Genomic DNA, 21,421 nt, shown 5'->3' on the forward strand with positions numbered 1-21,421 from the left:
GGGTTCGTGCCCTGTCTAAATCGGTGCTGTCTGGAGGAAATCCTGATCCTGTGTGTGACATTCCCACCGGAGAGCCACGGCCCCTTCCCAGCACTTCCCCACCCGTTCCTGGCCGGGCGAGCCCTGGCAGCCGCTCCGGCCCCTTCCCCACCTGGGATGGGGACAGTCCCTCGGCACCCCCGAGGGTGTCACCGGGACATGCGGGATCCGCGGGGCTGCCCCGAAATCTGCCAAAATCGGGATTAAAAAAAAACCAACAGATAATGGGGTCGGAGCGGGCGGTGGGGATGGAGCGGGGTCTGACCGTGGCTGTGTGTGCAGCGCGGGGATGCAAACGTTTGTTGGGAATATAAAGGATTTTGCGTTCTCTAATAAAACCATTAAAACCCGGCAAAACCCCAAACCCGAGAATTTTCCACCGCGCGCCTCACGACCCTTCCACTCCTTCCGCGGGGGACGCCGCTTCCCCCGCGCGGCGCTGCAGCCACCGCGCCCTCTAGCGGAGCCGCGCGGCTCTGCCGCACCCCCCCCTCCGCTCGGGAATGGTCCGTGCCGGCCGTGCCCCGGACGCGCTCGGTGCGGCCGGAAGAGGCGGCGGCGGCGGGCGGGGAGCGGGCGGGACGGGCCGGGCCGGGCGGCGCGGCCGGAGGCGGAGCCCGCGTGTCCCGATCGCCGCTCCGGGCACCGGGGAGCGCGGGCCCGCCGGCCGCGGGCGGCACCATGCTGCTGTTCGTGGAGGTGAGGTGACGGCGCCGGGGCGCCATGTGGCGGCAGGCGGCGGCGGGAGGCCGCGCACGCCGCGCCGGGGGAGGGGACGGGGCTGACACAGCAGATCCGGGGGCGGCGGCCGCGGGCGGGCTCGGGGGGGTCGGTGGGAGCTCTGGAAGGTTCCGCCGGGACGGGGGGCGGCGGGGGCGCCGCCGTGACCTTCGGGTGCGGCCGCGGCCCGGCCGTGAAGGTGACGCGGGACACGCGGGGCCTCGCCGAGGCCTCACGGCAGCGGGCCCGGCCCGGCCTCTCCCCACGCGGGGCCGGCCCCGAGCGCGGCGCCTCGTTAATTGCGTTGATTGAGCACTGGCGGTGGTTCGTGGCGCGGGAGGAGGCGGTTCTGCCGTTCCCCGGCACGGGGAGCGCGGCCCGGCCCTGGAGGTCACCGGGGAGGGCGGGCGCCGTGTCCGCTGGGGCCGGGCCGGGGCTGCGGCCGCTCGCGGCCTCTCAGGCTGCCCTGAAGCGCTTTCAGCCTTCGCCCAACCAACCCGGCTGGCCGCTATAAACTTTGCACCGAGTTTTATCCCGAAACGTGCACGCAGCAAAGAGCTGGCGGGGCCGGGGGGGCGCTGGGCTGGGCCGGGCTCAGCTCGGGGGGTTCTCTCGGGTGATGGGCGAGATGCGCTGGGCTCACACACAAACACCCGCATGTGCTCCGCGCTCAGCAACATCTAAATAAAACACTTTGGGGAAACACCTCTTTCTTAGACGAATCACCTCAGCTCCGAGCTGAATGGAGCTGAACGTTTGGCGGGGAGGAATAAAAGTTGTGAGCGCGGTGACAGATCTGGAGAATTGGGGCTTGCGGTGTTCTGCTGGGAGAGAGGAACTGCTGAGGCCGGTGAGGAGCAGCTGAGAGGCCCCTGCACGAGGCAGCTTCTGGAATGCGGGGATGGGGATGTGCAGGAGCTGCAGCGGCTCGGGCAGCACATGGCTGCTGTTCCTGCTGCTTCTGCTCTTCCTCCTGCTCCTGTGCACGGCAGCTCTTCAGCACTTGGGGGTTTTTTTGGGGAGTCCTAAAGTACCAACTCAACTCTGATCTTCCTCTGATAGTGTTGGGAGTTTCTGTCATCTTCATTCTGGAAAGCCTCAATAATATTTAATTTTGAGTTCCTGAGGGTTTGTTTTTACTGCCAGGGCAGAGAATTGGAGTTCAGAGCTAAGTGTCCTGGAGTGCTGCAGTTGGATGTTTGGGAGGAGGCAGCATCTTTATCTTGGGATCTTTAGGGATGCCTGGGAATAAGGCACAGGATGGGTGGAAGTCCTGAGGTTTTCAGAGGAATTGGTTGAGTTATTGTAGCTGTCAGTGGTGTGAACGTTGTGATTGTGCTGAGCCCTTCACAGGGGAATTGGATTTCCTTCAATGTCCTTTAGTTCCAAATCTTTGCAGTGCTGGCTGTGTAAGGCCTGTATAAAGCTTGTGCTGTTTAATATGTTTATGTTTGGGGCAGGCCTTTTTTCTCCCTCTAAGCCAGGATCTGTGTGCTGTTAACAATTAATAATTGGGTGCATTGGGAATATTAATAAATGCACCAAGAGAAATGGAATTGATAATGGCTGCTGGGCTCCACTCAGCTGTGTATGTGCTTCTAATTCCACAAATTTGTGATTTACTGGGGAAGTGGGAGTCTGTGTGTTTCAGGTGGGTGAGATGCTGCCCATGATGTTTCTTGGTTAGAAATCCAGGATTGTGAGAAGCCCTGAGTGTTGTTGGATCTCTGGAGCAGCTGAGGTTTTCTGTGACCCCTGTTGACACTTCTGTGGCACAGGTACCACCTTCAGACAGCACAGCTGAACCTTGGCTTTTCCAAGGGCTGCAGGAGGCTCCAGGAAAACCCTGCAGCTGCTGGTGGATCCCAGGGATCCTGTGACCACTGAAGTGAGAGCTCCAGAGTTACCTGGCACACTGAGAGCACTGAGCTGTTACCTGAAACCTGCCAGCAGCTCCAGAGGGGTTCTGTGTGTTGCTTTGACACCAACTGCTCCTTCTCCAGCCTCTGAGTGTGCAGGAGCTCTGAGGAGGTGGCAGTGAAGCTCAGGGAAGGAGTCACCCTGTGTCTGAGCCCCTCAGGGTCCCACCTGCCTGTCCCCCAGCCAGCACAAGGCTTCTCTTGGCTGCCTCTCGTAGCTTTGCTGACCTTGGGGTTTTTCCATCTGCTTACGTTTCCATTTCTGGAAAAGGGTTAGTTTCTCCTCTCACAAGTTTGGTTAAATTATCTTCTGGATTTTTTTGCTTTGATTCTGTTTCAGAGAGTTTGTCTACTCCAGGAAATCTGTCACAAGCTCTGGGTTAGGATTTTTTTGCAGAATAATTTCAGTTAGCATTAAAATCAAATACTTTAAAACTCTCGAGTGCCTGCATTTTTGTCAGCTTAATTGTATCTGGTTAAATATAATTTAAATACAATTACAATAAGGAAAATATCCTTTGCCACGTTTCAAAATGGGAAATTTTTTTACTGCAGGAGAATCTTTCATCCACATTTGCTGGAAGTCGTGTGAACGAGAGGGGAAGCTGTGCTGAGGAGTGGAGCTTTGTCAGCTCGTGGATCCCAGCGAGTGTTCCCAACCTTTGTCACTCTGTAAAGCTTTAACCTCGTCATGAAAGTTCCCGATAGCAGCTGGGAGGATGGTGCTGCAGCCAATCCCACAGGCTGCCTGTTTTGTAGCCTCAGTTAAATAAGCAAGAATTGATATTTTGGCTTTCTCTTCTGAAGAGCCGCTGGCCAGGACAGGGCGCCTTTGCTCAGGGAGCTCAGTGTGAATTTCCCAAAAGTTGATGTAAATTAGGGACTTTTATCCTCTCCAGTCTGGGGGGTTTTGCTGCTGAGATCAGTGAGAGCAAGGTGGATCCTGCTGGGATCCAGCTCAGTGTTTCTAGCACAAGGAGAAGTGGCCACACTCTGTTCCAGGTGTGTGTTCCTCATCCATTCATCAATTCAGAGCTGCTTTTAGTCCCAATCACCTCCAGAAATGCAGTAACCACCCTAAAGTCTTTCAGTTTCACTTTATAACATTTATTCCTTCCAATTACTTTAGGCCTGAGCTCAGTGCTACCCTCAGAGATGCAGAGGCATAGTTTATTTTTAGAAAAAAATGAATCATCTCTTAAGTGTGTCTGGTCTCTTTTTGTTGAAAAGTAAATTCAAGGAACTGGCACCTGCTGGCTCTGGGTCTGTGAGCAGGAGCCCATTGTGGGCAGGTGATGCTGCCCCAGGAGTGACCAGAAGTTGAGCAGAGCTTAGTTTGGAGCTGAAAACTGCAGGGACAGAGCCTGTGGGTGCAGCAGGTTACTGGGTTTTGCTTTGCAGATTGTTTTGTTAGGGAACAACTCTGAAATCTGCAAAGGGGAATGGATGGATACACGTGTGTCCTCTCACCCTGAACTATTTCCAGTTCCCAGCTCTGCTCCTGGGCAAAGATTAATAGGAGGGGAAGACTCTGTTGCCATGTGGATTAAATCAGTTGTGCGTGGGGGGTTTGAATCTCAGAGCTTTGCAAAAACTGTGGCCTTTGTTTTGCTTCTCACATGGTTGTCTTGAACCTCTCCAGAGTTTTGAGGCTTCTTGTTGCTGAACTGGGGCTTGTCCTTGCAACAAACAGCTCTGGCACGAGGTGTGACCTTGGCAGAGGAATTATCTCTAAAGCTATTGCAACTGCTTCCTTATCCTTGTGCTCTATGTTTGAGCCTGGTTTGAGCCACTCCTTAACTTCAGAATCCAGGAGCCCTGGCCCCCAACATACCCAGCTTTGCTTATCTGTGCCTTTGTGGCTATGAGCTGGATTAATGGCTTTCACCTTTTAAAGTCCAGCAAATTGCAGCAGTGAAGTGAAGAATCATTCTGTGGTTGCAGGAGCTGTTTTAGCTGCTTGTGGGGTGTTGGGATAACTTGAGGGAAGAATTTTTGCAAAAGGGCAGTTTTATTCACTACCCTGTAACTGTAGTTGTTGTTTCACAATGTGAAAGGAGCAGAAACCATGTTTCCCCCCTGTGCTGCTGCTGGATTGTTGGATTCCTCACCCAAATGCCTTTGAGCAGCTCTGGGAGAGGACCCTTGAAGGATTCATATCTTGTGCTGTGGGAATGAGCATTTCTCTGTGTCAGGTGCCAGGCTGGAGTCTTGCAGCTCTTCTTGTCTGTCTCCTGTGTTACCCTCTCACTCTAATTATGGTCCTTGCTGCCCAGACCCAAAGTGAGAAGATCCTGTTCTCTCCCCAGCAAGCTGGGATGGTGTGTAAGTTTGTCTTGGCAATTCAAAACCTTTAATCTCCTTGGTTACAAGTTTAAGGAAATCATTAGTGTCTGTTGATGTGTGTGAGGTTCCTGGGGGATGGGATAGGACTTGGGGAAGTTCAGGAGGAATCCTGGCACAGCACAGGTGATGCTTGGTTAGTACAGATATCACTAATTCCGTTAAGTTCTACAGTTTCTTCTCCTTGACATATGTTTTTTTACCTTCCTTTCTAGGAAGGGGTCTGGAGGAGGGAATATTTCCCTTTCTGGTGAAAGGGGACTGGAGCATTATGACAGTCAAGTCTTTAAAAGCTTATGAGTTCCCAGAGTCCTTGCCGAGTAGCCGCTGCCTCCGCTGATGTTGTTGGATGTCAATAAAGAGAGGTTGAAGGCAACACTTCTAATGGAGGTAGAAACGAAATACTTGGAAAATACCAAGGATTTTCCTGTTTTCATTCATAAAAAAAAAAATCACATAGGTGCTTAATAGCTGGGTAGACACTTGAGATGTGGAACTCTAGAGACAATCACTAAATTCACCTGTATTTTCTGGCTTGAATTCTGAGGTTTCTCTGGGTCTCTCTCACTCACCAAGGTGTTCTGGTCTCTTCAGCAGGTAACATCAAAAGGTGCTGGCTTGAACCCCAACGCAAAAGTGTGGCAAGAGGTGCCCCAGGGCAGTGGTGAGGCCCTGCCCCCCACCAATGGCACAGAGCACACGTGGCAGGAGACAGCAGCAGCCCAGGGGACACCAGCTGAGGGTGAGGTGTTGGCACAGGGCTTTGGGGATTTGGTTTTTCTTGACACTCAGGGGGTTCAGCTGTGAGGAACAACCTCTGGCTCTTGTTCTTGAGGTTGTCAGTGCTGATGGAGCAATGTGTATGAGACAGCAGCTGGTGGTTTCTCAGGGTGCTCTCAGCACTGGGAGGTGTCTGAGCTCTGCTGGGACAGGATTCCAGGATTGCAGGGCCCAGTGATGACCAAGTAACGCGCTAAGAGGGGAGCAGAGTGCTCAGTGTGCAGAAATTGCTGCACTTGAGCATCCACTGGACCCTGTGAACAGGACAACGTGGTCTGAGGGACACCTGCAATCCTGGGGGGACAGAGATGCTGCTCAGAGCTGTCAGGAGCAGAGCCTGTGCAGTATCCATGGTTAAACTCCTTTCCATTCAGTCCCATTCCCATCCTTACCACACAGTGCCCAGAATTAAGGATTCAACTCCAGAGCTAAAGATTCCACTGATTTCACTTGTTTGGCTCAGGCTGGATCTGAGCTGTAGCTGAGGTGACTCAAAGCATGGCAGAGAATGCAGAAGATTCCCTGCAAAATGATTTAGTAAAAGTTAGGGATAAAGAAGGGAATATTCAGCTTGTGTGGCCTTGTCAAAGGTTTCTGGTAAGTCAGCAGAAGTGAGGAGAGAGTGCTGGGTTTGTGCTTTGCCTGACAGAAACTCATTTGTCTCTTCATAACAAAGTGAAGCAATTGAGGCAGTGTAAGCAATTTTCATCCCTTGTTTTTAGGAACCTCGCTTCAATATTTTAAATTTTATGAGGAAAGACTGGTTTTTAGATTCTCTGCTTTTTTAGGGATCAATATTAGGATCCTTTATTTACTTTTATTTACTTACTGAGAGCCTAGATCTTGAAGTTGGGGAGGTGTAAGTTCTATCCAACACAAAGTCTAAGAAATAAAAGCTAAGGTTAGACATTCTCAGGTACAGATTAGTTGAGTATTTGTTTTAATGTTGGTAGCCAGAATTTTTCAAATGGGAAATATTCTGAAGCTGACAGTTTTCCTGCTGCTGCTGTGCTCCTTTGCCAGGTAACATAGAGATCTCAGAGGACAGCTGCAAGCAGTATGAAGTGATGTATTCCCCATCCTGTGAGGCCACAAGGAATGGCACAGGAGTTGATGAGGCAGCAGCAAATGGAATTGTCCTGGCAACTGAAGATCTGGGATACCAAATCTATGAAGTGTCTGGTGAGTGAAGTTCAAATGCTGCTGCCAATGTCTGTAACCCTCCTGGAGATGCTCTTGAGTGTGCTGTGACCAGGCTGGAGCTCTGATGTGTCCATGTGTCTCCAGGAAGCTCCAGCTTGGCCTCAACACGTGGCCAAACAGGTGCCAGGTGGGATCAGAGTCATTTTGAGAGTGTGAGATCTGGGGCTGAGCTTGGTCCTACCCAGAGGGTTCATTCTTGTGTTCTGCAATGAGATGTGTCCTTGCCTGGTCTTGTTGCCCTGAAGGTGAGAGCTGATGGTGGATGTGATTCTTTTCAGGTGATGGCAGCTCCACTGTGTCCACAGAAGACATCAGAGAATGTTTGAGAAAACAGCTGGAGTTCTGCTTCTCACGGTAGGTGCAGTTAGCTTGGTATAAACCCTTTAATTAAAATCCTGGGCAAATATCCCCTTTCTTGGCTTTATCATCTTGATAAAAACACAAAGCAAGGTTTGCTGATGTGCTGTAGAAGCCCTGTGGCATTTCCAGCTGTTTCAGTGCTATCTGTGTCCTTGGATGAGGATGACTCCTGTGCTCCACTGTCATAAGATGCTGAGATCATTTACTGTGTGGCACCAGAAGTCTTTGTGGCAGATCCTTTTTCAGAGCACTGGAACTTCATGAAGTTTTTAAAATTCTCTTACTCTGCTTAGTGTTGGATTTGCTGGGATTTGTTCCAGGAGAGAAAAATCTGAGGGTGTTTTGGTTGTGAATAGTACTGGTGAATATTTATTTAATCCTGAAGTTATCCTCTTTTTTTTTCTTCAGTTTTCTCTAAGTCAGGTTCAGGATCTTTATTAAATAATAATTTTATGTCTTTTTAGAGAGAATCTTTCAAAGGATCTCTACTTGATGTCTCAGATGGACAGTGATCAGTTTGTTCCAATATGGACAATTGCCAACATGGAAGGGATTAAGAAGCTGACAACAGATATGGACCTTATTCTTGAAGTTTTGAGATGTAAGTCTGGGACTTTGGTGTCTGTATCAGCACAAAGAATCCTCCCATGCTTGAGGGATGTTGTAGTCTCTGAACTGGTTATGGTTTATTTTTCTGGTAAATGGTGACAGGAAATTTACTGATCCAAACTCCTGAATTCTCATTCTTTGTTCCAAGTTCCATGAGAGAGTCTGCTACTGCTGGCACGTGCACAATGTCCAAATTTTCTACTTCATTTTCAGCTTCTCCAATGGTACAAGTGGATGAAAGGGGGGAGAAAGTCAGACCAAACCACAAAAGATGTATTATCATTCTCCGTGAGATCCCTGAAACAACACCTATTGAGGTAAACACAGAGAAAGGGAATAAAGAACTCTGTTACTGATTTTGGGTCTTGAAACAGCACCAGGGAAAGGTCAGCTGGTGTTTAATTGGATTAAAAACTGATATTTTTCTTCTAGACCACATCAGTAACTTTTTCCACCTGGGTGCATTGTCAAAATAGCCAAGACAAAAACTCACTGCCATTGTCCCTTCCCATTATTTATTACTATGTTTAAACCTTCTTAAGCAAACTTTTTTTTTTTCCACCAAAGCTGAGCTAGCTTGGCTTTTCTGGAAGGAAGTTTGCACTGGTTTCTTTTCAGATCCAAAAATAAATCAGTCCAGGGCATAGATTGGAATTCAGGCTGAATTTTTTTCATTGCAATAACTTTACTTGAAGTCAGACGGTTGTTTTGGCAGCAAGAAATGTTACTAAACATTTCTCATTCATTGAGCCCCAGCATGAGCTGAGCTCATTATGCCTGAGGAGGGAGGATAATAAAATTCCTCCTGATACTTGGTGAACAGAATGATTTAGTTCTTTGTTTTTTAAAGTTGTAACACAGGGTGTTTGTCTACCAACATTTTTAATGAGTTCTTTTAATGCAAACACTGAGCAGCTGCTTGTCCCTCCATTTACAATCTGATTATTGCAAAGTTGTCAGGTTGCCTTGACTTACAAATATTTCATGGAATCATTGTTGTGTCCATGACTCTGCTGATCTAAAGCCACACTTTTCCTACCTGCTCCATATGAAAATACCACCAGGTCTACACAGATCTTGATTTTCTTACCAGCTGAGCCTGCTCTGTTTTATTTGGGAGGCTGAAATGGGATTGAGAATCAGAAAGAGGGAATAAAAAACCATCCCTGCTCACAGGGGGAGCAGCAGCTGGAACATAAACTTGGCTCACTTGAGTGTTGACTTTACAAGAGCCCTGCATTTGTCTCCCCAGGAGGTGAAGGCTCTGTTCAAGAATGAGAACTGCCCCAAGGTGATAAGCTGTGAGTTTGCTCACAACAACAACTGGTACGTTACATTCCAGTCGGACACAGACGCCCAACAGGTGAGTCCTGCTCCTCTGGCAGCAGCTTTGATCCTTCCCCTGCTCAAACAAAGTGCACATGGGCTTCCTGGAGCTCAGAGAAATATTTATTTACTGATCCCCTTTTTGTTGTTTTAAGAGATTACTGGCAGATTCTGGTTAATAAGACTAAAGTTGAGAGATTGTGGGGTTGTAATTCTCATACCTGGCTCTTGCCTCAGTCTCACTGGCCATGACTGGCACTAGAATCCTGAATTTGAAGTGTTGATGAATTTAGCTGGGCTGACAGGGAAGCACATGAGTGCACATTTCTGTTAAATCATGGAACATCCTTTGGGAAGTACAACTTCATCAAGATATTCTAATGTTGATCTTTTTTTTTTTTTTGTATCTGCAGGCATTCAAATACTTAAGGGAAGAAGTGAAAACCTTTCAGGGCAAGCCAGTAATGGTGAGGCTGCTTTAGCTGCTGTTTCTGTTGGGATTGAATTGTTTCTGTTTGGATGATGATCATTTGTGGGGGGTGAACCAAGGACTCAGCAGAGTCCATAACTCTGGCTCTGGAGGCTGAAACGTGAACGAGGTCACGGGGAGCTCTGACAAATTACAGTTCAGTGCCTGCTGTTACTCACACTGCTGCTTCCCAGGGGGGCTGAAACACATTCCTGTGCTGAATTCCCTTCTCCACTTGCCCCAGAATCTGGGTTTGCAGAGCTCAGGAGAGGGATTCCTGCCACTGTGAGTCTCGAGCTGGCTGCTGCACAAAGCAAAGTGCAATAAGAGGAACTGTCAGGATTGGAGTCTGGACAATTCCTGCTGTAGAAAACAGCATTTATCTTTGATTTTACAGACCACCAGCTAAAGCAACATGTGTCCTTATCCTGCTGTGGGAATATGAGCTAGACTGATTTTATCAGCTTTTATTCATAAGCAATAATCAACCTTCACATCCCTCCAGCAGGCAACAAAAATTCCACATCCTCCTTTCCTCCCAGCTAACCCCTGGTGTGATTTGCTGTCTTGCAGGCCAGGATAAAAGCCATCAACACATTTTTTGCAAAGAATGGTTACCGGGTGGTGGATTCCAGTGTGTATCCCCAGCCTGTGCAGACCCAAGCCCAGTTTGCCTCCCCCCTGTTTATGCAGCCTGTATATAGCCCTCAGCAGTACTCCATTTACAGCATCGTGCCTCAGACCTGGTCTCCAAATCCTGCACCTTACTTTGAGACACCACTGGTGAGTGACAGTTGGTGAGAAGGGGAAGAGGAGCTCAGCCCATCAGGGATAATTGAATCATCACTAGGGTTTCTTGGTCAGATCCTTCTGTCTTGTCATGGCCCTGATAAAGCAGCACTGTCAGAGGAGCTGCCATTGGTATTTCAAGGGATTTTGGTGTGAAATTCCATTATCCTGGAAGCTTTTCCAGGACTGGGGGTGCTCTGCTAAAGCAGATACAGACTGAAGCTGTGGGGATTTGGCTGAGTAGTGAGTTCACCCCACAGCTGATGCTGTAGTGTGAAATTACAACCATGAGTAACTGCTGAAGCTGATCTTTAATCTGCAAACATTTCCTTTGTAGCTCAGCCACTGAGAGTGTTGTGTGTGTTGCAGGCCCCGTTTCCCAACAGTGGATTTGTGAATGGCTTTAACACACCAGGATCATATAAAACAAATGCTGCTTCTCTGAGTATAGGTCGCCCATTCCACAGGAATAGGTAAGAGACTCCTGCCAGGTATTTGTTCCTCCAAAACTTCCAGTGCTGAGATCCTCAAGTGTTCCTTGCAGTGCTGTCTGATGGGATCACATTGTTTTTAATCAAATGTGATATGTTTTTCAATTTAATTTAAAAAATTAGGTAGAAGTAGCAGCTTAACATCCTAAAATAATGGACATGGTGCTGGAGAAAGTGAAGGTAACTCCTTTAAAAGCCTCAGAGGAATTTTTGCAGACAAATAAATAACTTCCTCCTAAGGTCATACTTGTAATTATGTTTGTTATACACAGATTATAAACTCCTGCAGCACAACATAAGCCTTTCCTGCTGGGATCAGGCTTGTGGAGCTGCTGGTTCCTGCAGTGGGAGTTGCTTGTCCTGACTGCTGCTTCCAACTGCTCAATGCTGGGGCTGTTCCTGTAATTTATTTGCTTTATCCTCATCTTTCCTGAGAGCTGTAAGGACTTAGCTCAGTTATAAACACTGGGGAGTAGGAAACACTTTGTATTGCTGGAGCAATTGCTCTGTGAATACAATGGAGTTGTAACCTGTGTGTGGGAGTTGTTTGTGTGCAGCACAGGGCTGGGATCATGGGAATTGCTGCTGCTGTTGTTGGAGGAATCAGTCAAGAGCTGCCAGGGCTGTGAGTGGGTTTGTGGTGCAGTTCAGGTCTGTGGCTGTTGGCAGAACAGGGAACTTCAGGCTTTGCTCTGTGGTGACTCAGCAGAGTCTTAGACTGTGGGACTGGGAGCATGGCTGTGCCTGGAATGTGGAGCAGCTGCTGAGCTCCCAAATCACATCTTGACAAAGGTGGTTTGGCTTTTTTTGCTTTAAATTCTTCACAATCTTAAAACCTGTAAATCTCTCAGGTATATGAACCCTCCTGGAAATACAGATGCTACAGCTGTGCAAGAACTGTGTGTATCCAAATATGAAATGGCTCCTTGTACATCACATCTGCTTTTAAAGTCCTTTTTAAAGTTGTTGAAGGCTTTGTTTTGTAAACCTTGGGGTCAGGAGGTGCAGCCCAGTGATGATCAAGTATCGCGCTAAGAGAGAACAGGTCACAGTTGGGGGCTGGGCAGCCTCTGCTCCTTCCTCCTGCTCTTCCTTCCTCCTGCTCTCACATCATTTCTCCTTCTCTCTGCTCTATTTTTTTTTTTTTTTTTTTGTTTTCCTTCTTTTATCTTTCCTTGTCTTTTCTGCTTTGCTCTTCTGCCCAGACAAGACTGTGACCTTCTCGATGACGGATGAGATTATGAGATCTGAGGGCTGGACAGTGACTTGAGAATATGAGAACAACTTGGACAAAATGGAAGAATTTTGTTGACTTTGCTCCACCTCCTCTCTTTTTTTTTGCTCTCTGGTTTTTGCTTAAACTTTATTGGGCCCTAAAAAATGGTTTTTGATACTTCTTGAAGCTGGGAAATATGAATTCATCCCTGTTCAGCAAATCTCCTGTTGAACTGTGGAACAACTTGTTTGGAGAGTTCATCCAGCTGCTGCTTTTGGGTTCCTGTCCTGGCCCATTGAACCTGGTTTGTTTTGTGGTACAGACAGTTAATAGTTAAGTGCTGGAGTTTTCTCTGTAGCTAAACATTTGTTTAAGCCACTTGTATTTATTTTGTGCTGATTTGTTGCAACATCCTTGTGGGAAAGCGAGGTGGAGGAATCATACTTTGGCTGGCACTAGGAGAGTTTTCTTCTGATTTCATGGAATGTTATAATGAGATTTGTTTAAAAACAGCAAGGGTGCAAAATCCTCCTGCTGTCCTTAAATTAGGAGATGTGCAGAGTTTACCAAAGGAGAGAGAATTTAGGGGTTTTGTCTTTCATCAGTGCTGCATGGAAAACCAGTGAGGGGCAAAAGTATAAAATAGTTGAAAGCACCTAAATGCTGTTCCATCAAACTGTTCCATATAGTATTGGATCTGAGGTTTTCTGAAGAATTCTGCATTTTTAAATTTTTTTTTTTAAAGTTGAGGTTTTGGAGGCTTTCTTCCCCTCCTGGATATCTTTTGGGCAGTGATCTCAAACAGGAGTTCTGGTGCTTGCTTTTCTCATCTGCAATTGGTGATTCTGGTGTGAATCCTGAGCACAGGGATCCCACAGCTCTATCCCTGCAGGGTGATTTTTGTGTGATCCCTCAGCTGCTGCTCTGTGTCTGCAGTGGGTGATGCTGCTGTGCTCTCACAGCTCCTGCTCTCTGTTCAGGGTGATTTTGCTGTGCTTTCACAGCTCCTGCTCTCTGTTCAGGGTGATTTTGCTGTTCTCTCACAGCTCCTGCTCTCTGTTCAGGGTGATTTTGCTGTGCTCTCACAGCTCCTGCTCTCTCTTCAGGGTGATTTTGCTGTGCTCTCACAGCTCCTGCTCTTTCTTCAGGGTGATTTTGCTGTGATCCCACAGCTCCTGTTCTCTGTTCAGGGTGATTTTGCTGTGCTCTCACAGCTCCTGTTCTCTGTTCAGGGTGATTTTGCTGTGTCCTCACAGCTCCTGCTCTCTGTTCAGGGTGATTTTGCTGTTCTCTCACAGCTCCTGCTCTCTGTTCAGGGTGATTTTGCTGTGCTCTCACAGCTCCTGCTCTCTCTGCAGGGTGATTTTGCTGTGATCCCACAGCTCCTGCTCTCTCTGCAGGGTGATTTTGCTGTGCTCTCACAGCTCCTGCTCTCTGTTCAGGGTGATTTTGCTGTGATCCCACAGCTCCTGCTCTCTGTTCAGGGTGATTTTGCTGTGCTCTCACAGCTCCTGCTCTCTGTTCAGGGTGATTTTGCTGTGCTCTCACAGCTCCTGCTCTCTGTTCAGGGTGATTTTGCTGTGCTCTCACAGCTCCTGCTCTCTGCAGGGTGATTTTGCTGTGCTCTCACAGCTCCTGCTCTCTCTACAGGGTGATTTTGCTGTGCTCTCACAGCTCCTGCTCTCTGTTCAGGGTGATTTTGCTGTGCTCTCACAGCTCCTGCTCTGTTCAGGGTGATTTTGCTGTGCTCTCACAGCTCCTGCTCTCTGTTCAGGGTGATTTTGCTGTTCTCTCACAGCTCCTGCTCTCTGTTCAGGGTGATTTTGCTGTTCTCTCACAGCTCCTGCTCTCTCTACAGGGTGAAGCCTCATTTCCGCTCCTCCAGCAGCTCAGAGCACCCTGAGGGGCCACCTGGTGCTGGTGCCCTGCCCATGGGGGACTTGAGCAGAACCAGCTCCAGGAATTTTGTCATGGAGAGACACAACAGCTCCTTGACTGGGCACCAAGAGCAGGGATATTCCCAGAAGGATTCTCCCACAGCACAGCTGGAGCAGAACGGCGACTACGGCGTCGGCAGGGGCAGGTAAAGAGCTGGGTCTGTGTTTGCTGTCACACAGCAGCTTGAGTGAGCCAAAAATTCCAACCAGCAGCACAAAACAGCACCAAATATTCTCCTGTAAGGAGCAGCCACAAGAAAACTGAGGCTTAAGTAGATGAGCAGCAGTAAATGCTGACCTGGGAGCAGGAATGGTTCCAGTTTCTCTCTCTGACAAACAGCTGGCAGTAAGACAGTGAGGTGTGTTTATTCTAAAGTAATTGATTTGTTCCCAGAATTGAAACAGATGCTGGAGTGAAGTTGGCATCTGTATTGCTGTAAATAATAAGTGAATCCTCAATTGGGAATTTGATGTTCCTCAGTATTTTAAGATCTCCTCAGTTGGGAATTTGATGTCCCTCAGTATTTTAAGATTAACTGGTTTTATCTCTTTTTCCTTTAATTCAGGGTTTAGACACTTGAAAAGGCAGATCAGTGAGAAATCAGACTAATAAGTTCATTATAAAATAACTGTCCCTGTGCTTGGTCAGATGCTCATGCAGGGAGCTGAGAAAGAGAAGCTGCTCCCATATTGATTGTTCCAACTTCTTCCAAAGTTGGAATTTTGACTCCTGCTGAGGAGGGAGAGCATCCCAGACTGTGTGGGGAAGGCTCAGCAGGAGCTGTGCATGCCCTCATGCAGGGCAGGGCCCTCTGCAGATGGATGATGCCCTGACTGCTGTTCTTGTCTTTAAAGGAGAAATGTCTTCAGAGGTCGGAGGAGACGAGAGGACGACAGAGTTTCAGTGAGTTCTGCTTCTCTTTTTGCAGGGAGTCACACACAGTGCAGAGTGTTGTCTTGCCTGTTATCAGGGGAATGGCAGAATCCTTAAATCCTCAGATTATGTTGGGGGTTTGCAGTTTTTCTTGGAAGTTCCCTGACAATTGCTCAGGGCTTTCACTGCTCGGTGTTACAACTCTAGTAATTTGTGTTTTCCCTCTGCAGAGACCTCAGCCTTCAGCAGAAACAAAGACTCAGACACCAAAGTTTGACTTGCTTGCATCCAATTTCCCACCTTTGCCTGGCAGCACAGCAAAAATTCTGGGAGAGCCTGTGCTGGAGAGCAGGATGTCCGACATTGTTAAAGGAGTCTGCAAAGAGAAGGTGCCTGGTCTTGTCTCCATACACACACAGTCCTGCCTGGGTGCTGGGACTCCCTTTTCCCTCTTCAAGGGTTGGTTTGGTATTCCAGGGCTTTAATCCCAGACTTCATACTGGTTTGTTAATTTTCCCAGGTTTTTTGGGGGAATGCAGATAGGGCTCGTGCAGTTACGCTGTTGTGAGCTCAATGATGTTTGGGAATAAAGCACAAAGGAGGAATGTTGGCTGTTGGAGCAGGAACAGTTTGGTGAAGTGTGGCATCTTTGCAGGTGAATTTGTTCTTTGAGCTGCTGGGACTCAGCACTGATATTCTGGGTGATCCAGCCTTAGTTCTGCTTTGTCCATCTAATGAGTGATTGCTTTAGAGGTGATGGTCCAAAAGAAACAAAATTCCCATCATCAGCACTTGAGCAGCCTTTGGGACTCCCCCACTTCTCAGATGTCTTGCAGTGCTATATTGTGGAGCAATTTGAGTATTGTTCTGTAATTTGCAACCTTTTTCTCTGTGTGCAGGAAAGCAAAGACTCCCCATCCCCCTGCCCAGCTCCTGCTGCAGATGAACCAACGCCCAGTGCTGCCCAAGCACCCGTGCCCAGTGTGAGCTCCCCCAGCCAGCCTGAGCCTGTGCTGCTGAGGTATGCAGGGGACAGGCCAAGGACATGCCAAGGACATGCCATGGACAGGGACCATGCCATGGATATGCCATGGACATGCCATGGACAGGGGACAGGCCATGGACATGCCATAGGACCATGGAGTGTCCTGAGCTGGAAGAGACTCACAAGGGACTCATCCAGTCAAACCCCTGGTCCTGCACAGACATCCCAAAATCCCACCCCCTGAAGTGGTGTCTAAACACTCCTGGAGCTCTGGCAGTGCCCATTCTCTGGGAAACCTTCTGGGGGAAGAACCTTTCCCTAAAATCCAGCCTAAATCCCTCCTGGCACAGCTGCAGTCCTTCCCTGGTGTCCTGTCCCTGTCACAGGGAGCAGAGATCAGAGCTGCCCCTCAGGGTGAAGCTGCAGCCCCCAAGGAGTCTCCTCTCAGTCTCTTCTCCAGCTGAGCACACCCAGAGCCCTCAGCCACTCCTCCAGACCTTCCCCCATCCCTTTGTCCCTGCTCTGGACCCTCTCCTACAGCTTTAGATGTTTTTGATACTGTGGTGCCCAAACTGCCCCCAGGACTGGAGGTGAGGCCACCCCAGTGCAGAAGAGTGGGACAATCCCCCCTCATCTCTCTGGCAGTGCTGGACCTGGTGCCCCCAGAGCCTGGTGACCCTTTGGGCTGCCAAGGCACTGCTGACTCATTTGCATGTTCTAGCCAAGTCTTGTGGGGTGGTATCTTCTCCAGAGGCCACCAGATGGAAGGAGCAGATCGTGATGGGAATGGCTGTGCGGTTCTGTTCTGCACTCATGACTTCAGAGAGAGGAAATAATCTCTGAAACATGAGTGTTGGTGGGTTTTAACTGGATCTGTTGTTGGTTTATCAGCACGGTTCAGCCAGAGAGCAAACCAGAAGAAGTGTCAGCTCCAAAGGATGTGGCCAGCCCGGCCTCTCCACCAGCATCCATCTGTCCTGTGGGTGCTGCAAAGGCACCCAGGACAAACAGCTGCTCACCTGCTGCTCCAAGTGCAGCTCCTGCCCTGGCAGTGCAGGTGAGCCCAGAGCAGGGGGTGGGAGGGAGGGAGCAACACAGGGAGTGGGAGGGAAGCAGGGAATAGGACACAGGGAATGGGGGCGACACAGGGAATGGGGGCAACACTGGGAATGGGACACTGGGAATGGGGGCAACACTGGGAATGGGACACTGGGAATGGGGGCAACACTGGGAATGGGACACTGGGAGTGGGAGCAACACTGGAATGGGACACTGGGAGTGGGAGCAACACTGGGAGTGGGAGCAACACTGGGAATGGGACACTGGGAGTGGGAGCAACACTGGAATGGGACACTGGGAGTGGGAGCAACACTGGAAGTGGGAGCAACACTGGAATGGGACACTGGGAGTGGGAGCGACACTGGGAATGGGAGCAATACTGGGAATGGGACACTGGGAGTGGGAGTAACACTGGAAGTGGGACACTGGGAGTGGGAGCAACACTGGGAATGGGACACTGGGAGTGGGAGCAACACTGGGAATGGGACACTGGGAGTGGGAGTGAGGCAGGGAATGGGACACTGGGAGTGGGGGCGATACTGAGAATTGGTCACTGGGAATGAGAATGACAAAAGGAATGGGAATAATAAAGGGAATGGGGGCAGCACTGGGAGTGGGAGCAACACTGGGAATGGGACACTGGGAATGGGGGCAACACTGGGAATGGGACACTGGGAGTGGGAGCAACACTGGAATGGGACACTGGGAGTGGGAGCAACAGTGGGAATGGGACACTGGGAGTGGGAGCAACAGTGGGAATGGGACACTGGGAATGGGAGCAACAGTGGGAATGGGACACTGGGAATGGGAGCAACACTGGGAATGGGACACTGGGAGTGGAGCAACAGTGGGAATGGGACACTGGGAGTGGGAGCAACACTGGGAATGGGACACAGGGAATGGGGGCAGCACTGAGAGTGGGAGCAGCACTGGGGGTGGCAGTGACCCTGGGAATGGCAGTGACACAGGGAGCTTTCTCCAGCATGTGCTGCTGGTGCACCTGGGAGCTTCCCTCTGCTCTGTGTGTGTGTTGCTGCTGTTGTGCCCTGCCTCTGTGCCTGGCATGGGCTGGCAGGTGCTTGTGGTGCACAAACCTGGCTCTTGTCCTTGCTCCCAAAGGAGCCTCGCAAGCTCAGCTACGCCGAGGTTTGCCAGAAGCCCCCAAAGGAGCCACCCCCAGTCCCTGCGCAGCCTCTGCGGGAACATCGCACCAACATCGCTCCCCCTGCCAAAAACGAGGAGAATGGCACAGTGGAGAAGGCTCAGGAGAAGGTTCCTCACGAGAGGCCTGAAGGAAGAGTGAAGGATTTCTCTGGGTTCCGTGGCAATGCAGCTCCCAGGGGAGCTGCTGGGAAAATCAGGGAAAATCAGAGGCGCCAGTTCGGACGCAGATCTTCGCCTCAGGGAGCGCCACGCCGAGTGGGCAAGGAGCAGCTCGTGGGCAAGGAGCAGCAGTTTGTGGGCAAGGAGCAGTTCAAGGAGCAACAATTTGTGGGCAAGGAGCAGCAGTGCATGGGCAAGGAGCAGTACAAGGAGCAGTTCGTGGGCAAGGAGCAGTTCAAGGAGCAATTCGTGGGCAAGGAGCAGCAGTTCGTGGGCAAGGATCAGTTCAAGGATCAGTTCAAGGATCAGTTCAAGGATCAGTTCAAGGAGCAATTTGTGCCACCCAGGTCACCAAAGTAATGCTGGGCCAGCCAATGATTCTCTGTTCAACTTGAGCTGTGGACTAAAGAGCAGCAGAGACTTGAGGAGGGAAGGATTCAGGAAGGGGAATACTGAACTGGAGCGTGGCTTGTGTGGAGAAGTTGTGGAGGGTCCCAAAATTCATCTCTAAAAGTGATTTCATAAATGCTGGAGGATTCCAATCACTATAAATATAGAGATTATAATTTTTGTATTTTTGTTTTTAATTTGCAGAGGGTTTCCTGCTTGAAATCAGCTTTGGGATTGTGAAAGTAGAGTTTTGACAAAGTGGAAGAATATGAGTTGACAAATTAACCTGTCCCTCGGTGTAGGAGGAAGAGGATAAGAGAATATTATTTTTGGAAAATGAGCATTTCTGTAAAATTAGAACTTTTTTTAACCTATTTAACGTTTGGCTTGTGGGCTGGTGTGTCTGCCATGGGTGGCCTGGCATTGCAGAGGCCTCTCAGCAGCACGAGCAGAGCGAGTGCAGCCAGAACTGTTGTCATCACTTGGTCACTGATGATGAAAACTGAATGTACTACTGTAGTAACCCATGTGTTTCCAGCTTGAAGTAGAGTCTCTTGACCTTACTAATAATTCATTCAGCAAGCTTTTTAAGGTATAAGTTCTGCAGGATCCTGGATTGTAGCTGAGAGTGTGTGGACAGCAGAAATTGTCTGGTAGATGCAGAAGGAAGGAGGCAAAGGGAGCACGTGAGAATCTTTATTTTGCCCTTTTCCCTCACCTCCTTTTGAGGGCAACTCCTTAGGTTTGGGGTTTTGTTTGTTTGCTTTTTCCCTCTCTTGTTACTTTCTCTAATTTCTTTATTACAGACTTTAGTGCATTTTATTTTTTTTTTCCTTGGTGTGTTTTCCTGAGGCAGCCCCAGGGTAGGATGGGCAGGTGGCTGCACAGCACCTGGTGTTACCTGCACAGGTAAAGAGCCTGGAATTGCAGCTGCAGGTGTGGAATTGCAGCTGCAGATGTGGAATTGCAGCTGCAGATGTGGAATTGCAGCTGCAGGTGTGGAATTCCAGCTGCAGGTGTGGAATTCCAGCTGCAGGTGTGGAATTCCAGCTGCAGGTGTGGAATTCCAGCTGCAGGTGTGGAATTGCAGCTGCAGGTGTGGAATTGCAGCTGCAGGTGTGGAATTGCAGCTGCAGGTGTGGAATTGCAGCTGCAGATGTGGAATTGCAGCTGCAGATGTGGAATTGCAGCTGCAGGTGTGGAATTGCAGCTGCAGGTGTGGAATTGCAGCTGCAGATGTGGAATTCCAGCTGCAGGTGTGGAATAGCAGCTGCAGGTGTGGAATTGCAGCTGCAGATGTGGAATTGCAGCTGCAGATGTGGCATTCTGCCTTGCAGATGGGATCTCTGGGCACTCCCTGCCATCTCTGGATGCCTGGGCAGCAAAACCAGAGCTGTGGCTGGGTTTTCTCTGTGCTGACTCTGGAATGGGCTGTTGGCTGCTGCATTGCCAGAAATCAGGGTTCAGACTCCTGGGAATTTGTTGTTTACAGCTGATGTCATAGCAACTGACTCCTTTTTAACTGTTTCAAGTGGAACTAAAGATGCAGAGTTCAAGAAATCCCCTCGTGTTCAGAGAAGCTGCTGGAGTGGTGGCTCCCTGCCAGCTGTGTGCTGACTGAATTTGCAACACTATTGTGCAGTAAGTGGTTAAGTTTCAGGGTGATTAATGAAAATAGGAACATTGAGCACATTAATCTGCCAAAATCACCATACCAGGGTTCAAAGTTCTGTATAAAGTGTTAGGGAAAAGTAGCTTCCAGCAGTAAGAATCACACCTTTATTTTTTTCCTCCTTTTTTTTTTTTTTTGTTTTGTTTTTTTTTTCCTTTTATTTAGTGAATAGCAAGTGTACAAATTTAAAAGTTGTAAGTTGTGAACACTGGAAAACTCAATTGTGATATATTCCATAACCATCTTAGTAATATATGCTCGTGTTGCCATAGAATGAATGTAAGTGGCAGTTAAAATTACTGTGAAATTTTTCATCTTCTGATTCCTTAGCCAGATAACCCTTGGCAACTTGGGCCTCAGTAGGAATTCTCTATCAACTGCTTGGAGAACACTCATATCTATTTTTATAAATATATATATAAAGCCAGAGTTGTCATTTCTCTAACTTATTATTCAGCTTGGCAATTGCTTTGAGTTGATTCCTAAGACAATATAATGTATTTATGCAGTTAACTGTTCATTTCTACATATGGTATAAAAGAGAGAGTCAGAAAATCATAGAATGGGCTGAGTTGCAAGGGACCCATCAGGATCATGGAGTCCCAACTCCTGCACAGACATCCCAAAAATCCCACCCTGTGCCTGAGAGCTTTGTGTAAATGCTCCTTGAAATCAGCCAGGCTTGGAGCTCCCCCTTCCCTGGGGAGCCTGCTCAGTGCCCACCCCCCTCTGGGGAAGGATTTTCCTGATTTTCTGATTTTTTTTTCCTGATTTTCTGATTTTTTTTCCTGATTTCCCAACTCAGCTTCCTGCCATTTCCTCAGTTCCTGAAGTATGTATACATATATATTTATATATATAGCTATATATAGATATATATATATAAATCCCAAAATCACTATTCACTTTGAAACTAC

The 21,421-nt window shown here is 48.8% G+C and overlaps 1 protein-coding gene across 20 annotated transcripts; it reads left to right on the plus strand.

Moving 5' to 3' along the window:
* Positions 1 to 607: 607 nt before the first annotated feature.
* LARP4 (La ribonucleoprotein 4) lies at positions 608 to 19,016 on the plus strand (the record flags this gene model as incomplete). Of its 20 annotated transcripts, none has more annotated exons than XM_079329151.1 (19): positions 609 to 738; positions 5,237 to 5,411; positions 5,616 to 5,763; positions 6,825 to 6,983; positions 7,283 to 7,358; positions 7,829 to 7,965; positions 8,187 to 8,290; positions 9,226 to 9,336; positions 9,713 to 9,766; positions 10,342 to 10,551; positions 10,927 to 11,030; positions 14,123 to 14,347; positions 15,057 to 15,105; positions 15,306 to 15,464; positions 15,975 to 16,096; positions 16,952 to 17,117; positions 18,239 to 18,648; positions 18,679 to 18,712; positions 18,746 to 19,016. In XM_079329151.1, the coding sequence occupies exons 2-19, from the start codon at positions 5,361 to 5,363 to the stop codon at positions 18,800 to 18,802; spliced, it is 2,376 nt and encodes a 791-aa protein (XP_079185277.1). In that variant the 5' UTR covers positions 609 to 738; positions 5,237 to 5,360. The 20 variants fall into 20 exon arrangements, with proteins under 20 accessions (XP_079185288.1, XP_079185277.1, XP_079185279.1 ...); XM_079329153.1 differs by having other exon boundaries at positions 18,758 to 19,016; XM_079329154.1 differs by having other exon boundaries at positions 18,770 to 19,016.
* Positions 19,017 to 21,421: the final 2,405 nt, after the last annotated feature.

This window comes from Erithacus rubecula, assembly GCF_903797595.1.
Source record: "Erithacus rubecula genome assembly, chromosome: 31".
NCBI lineage: Eukaryota > Metazoa > Chordata > Aves > Passeriformes > Muscicapidae > Erithacus > Erithacus rubecula.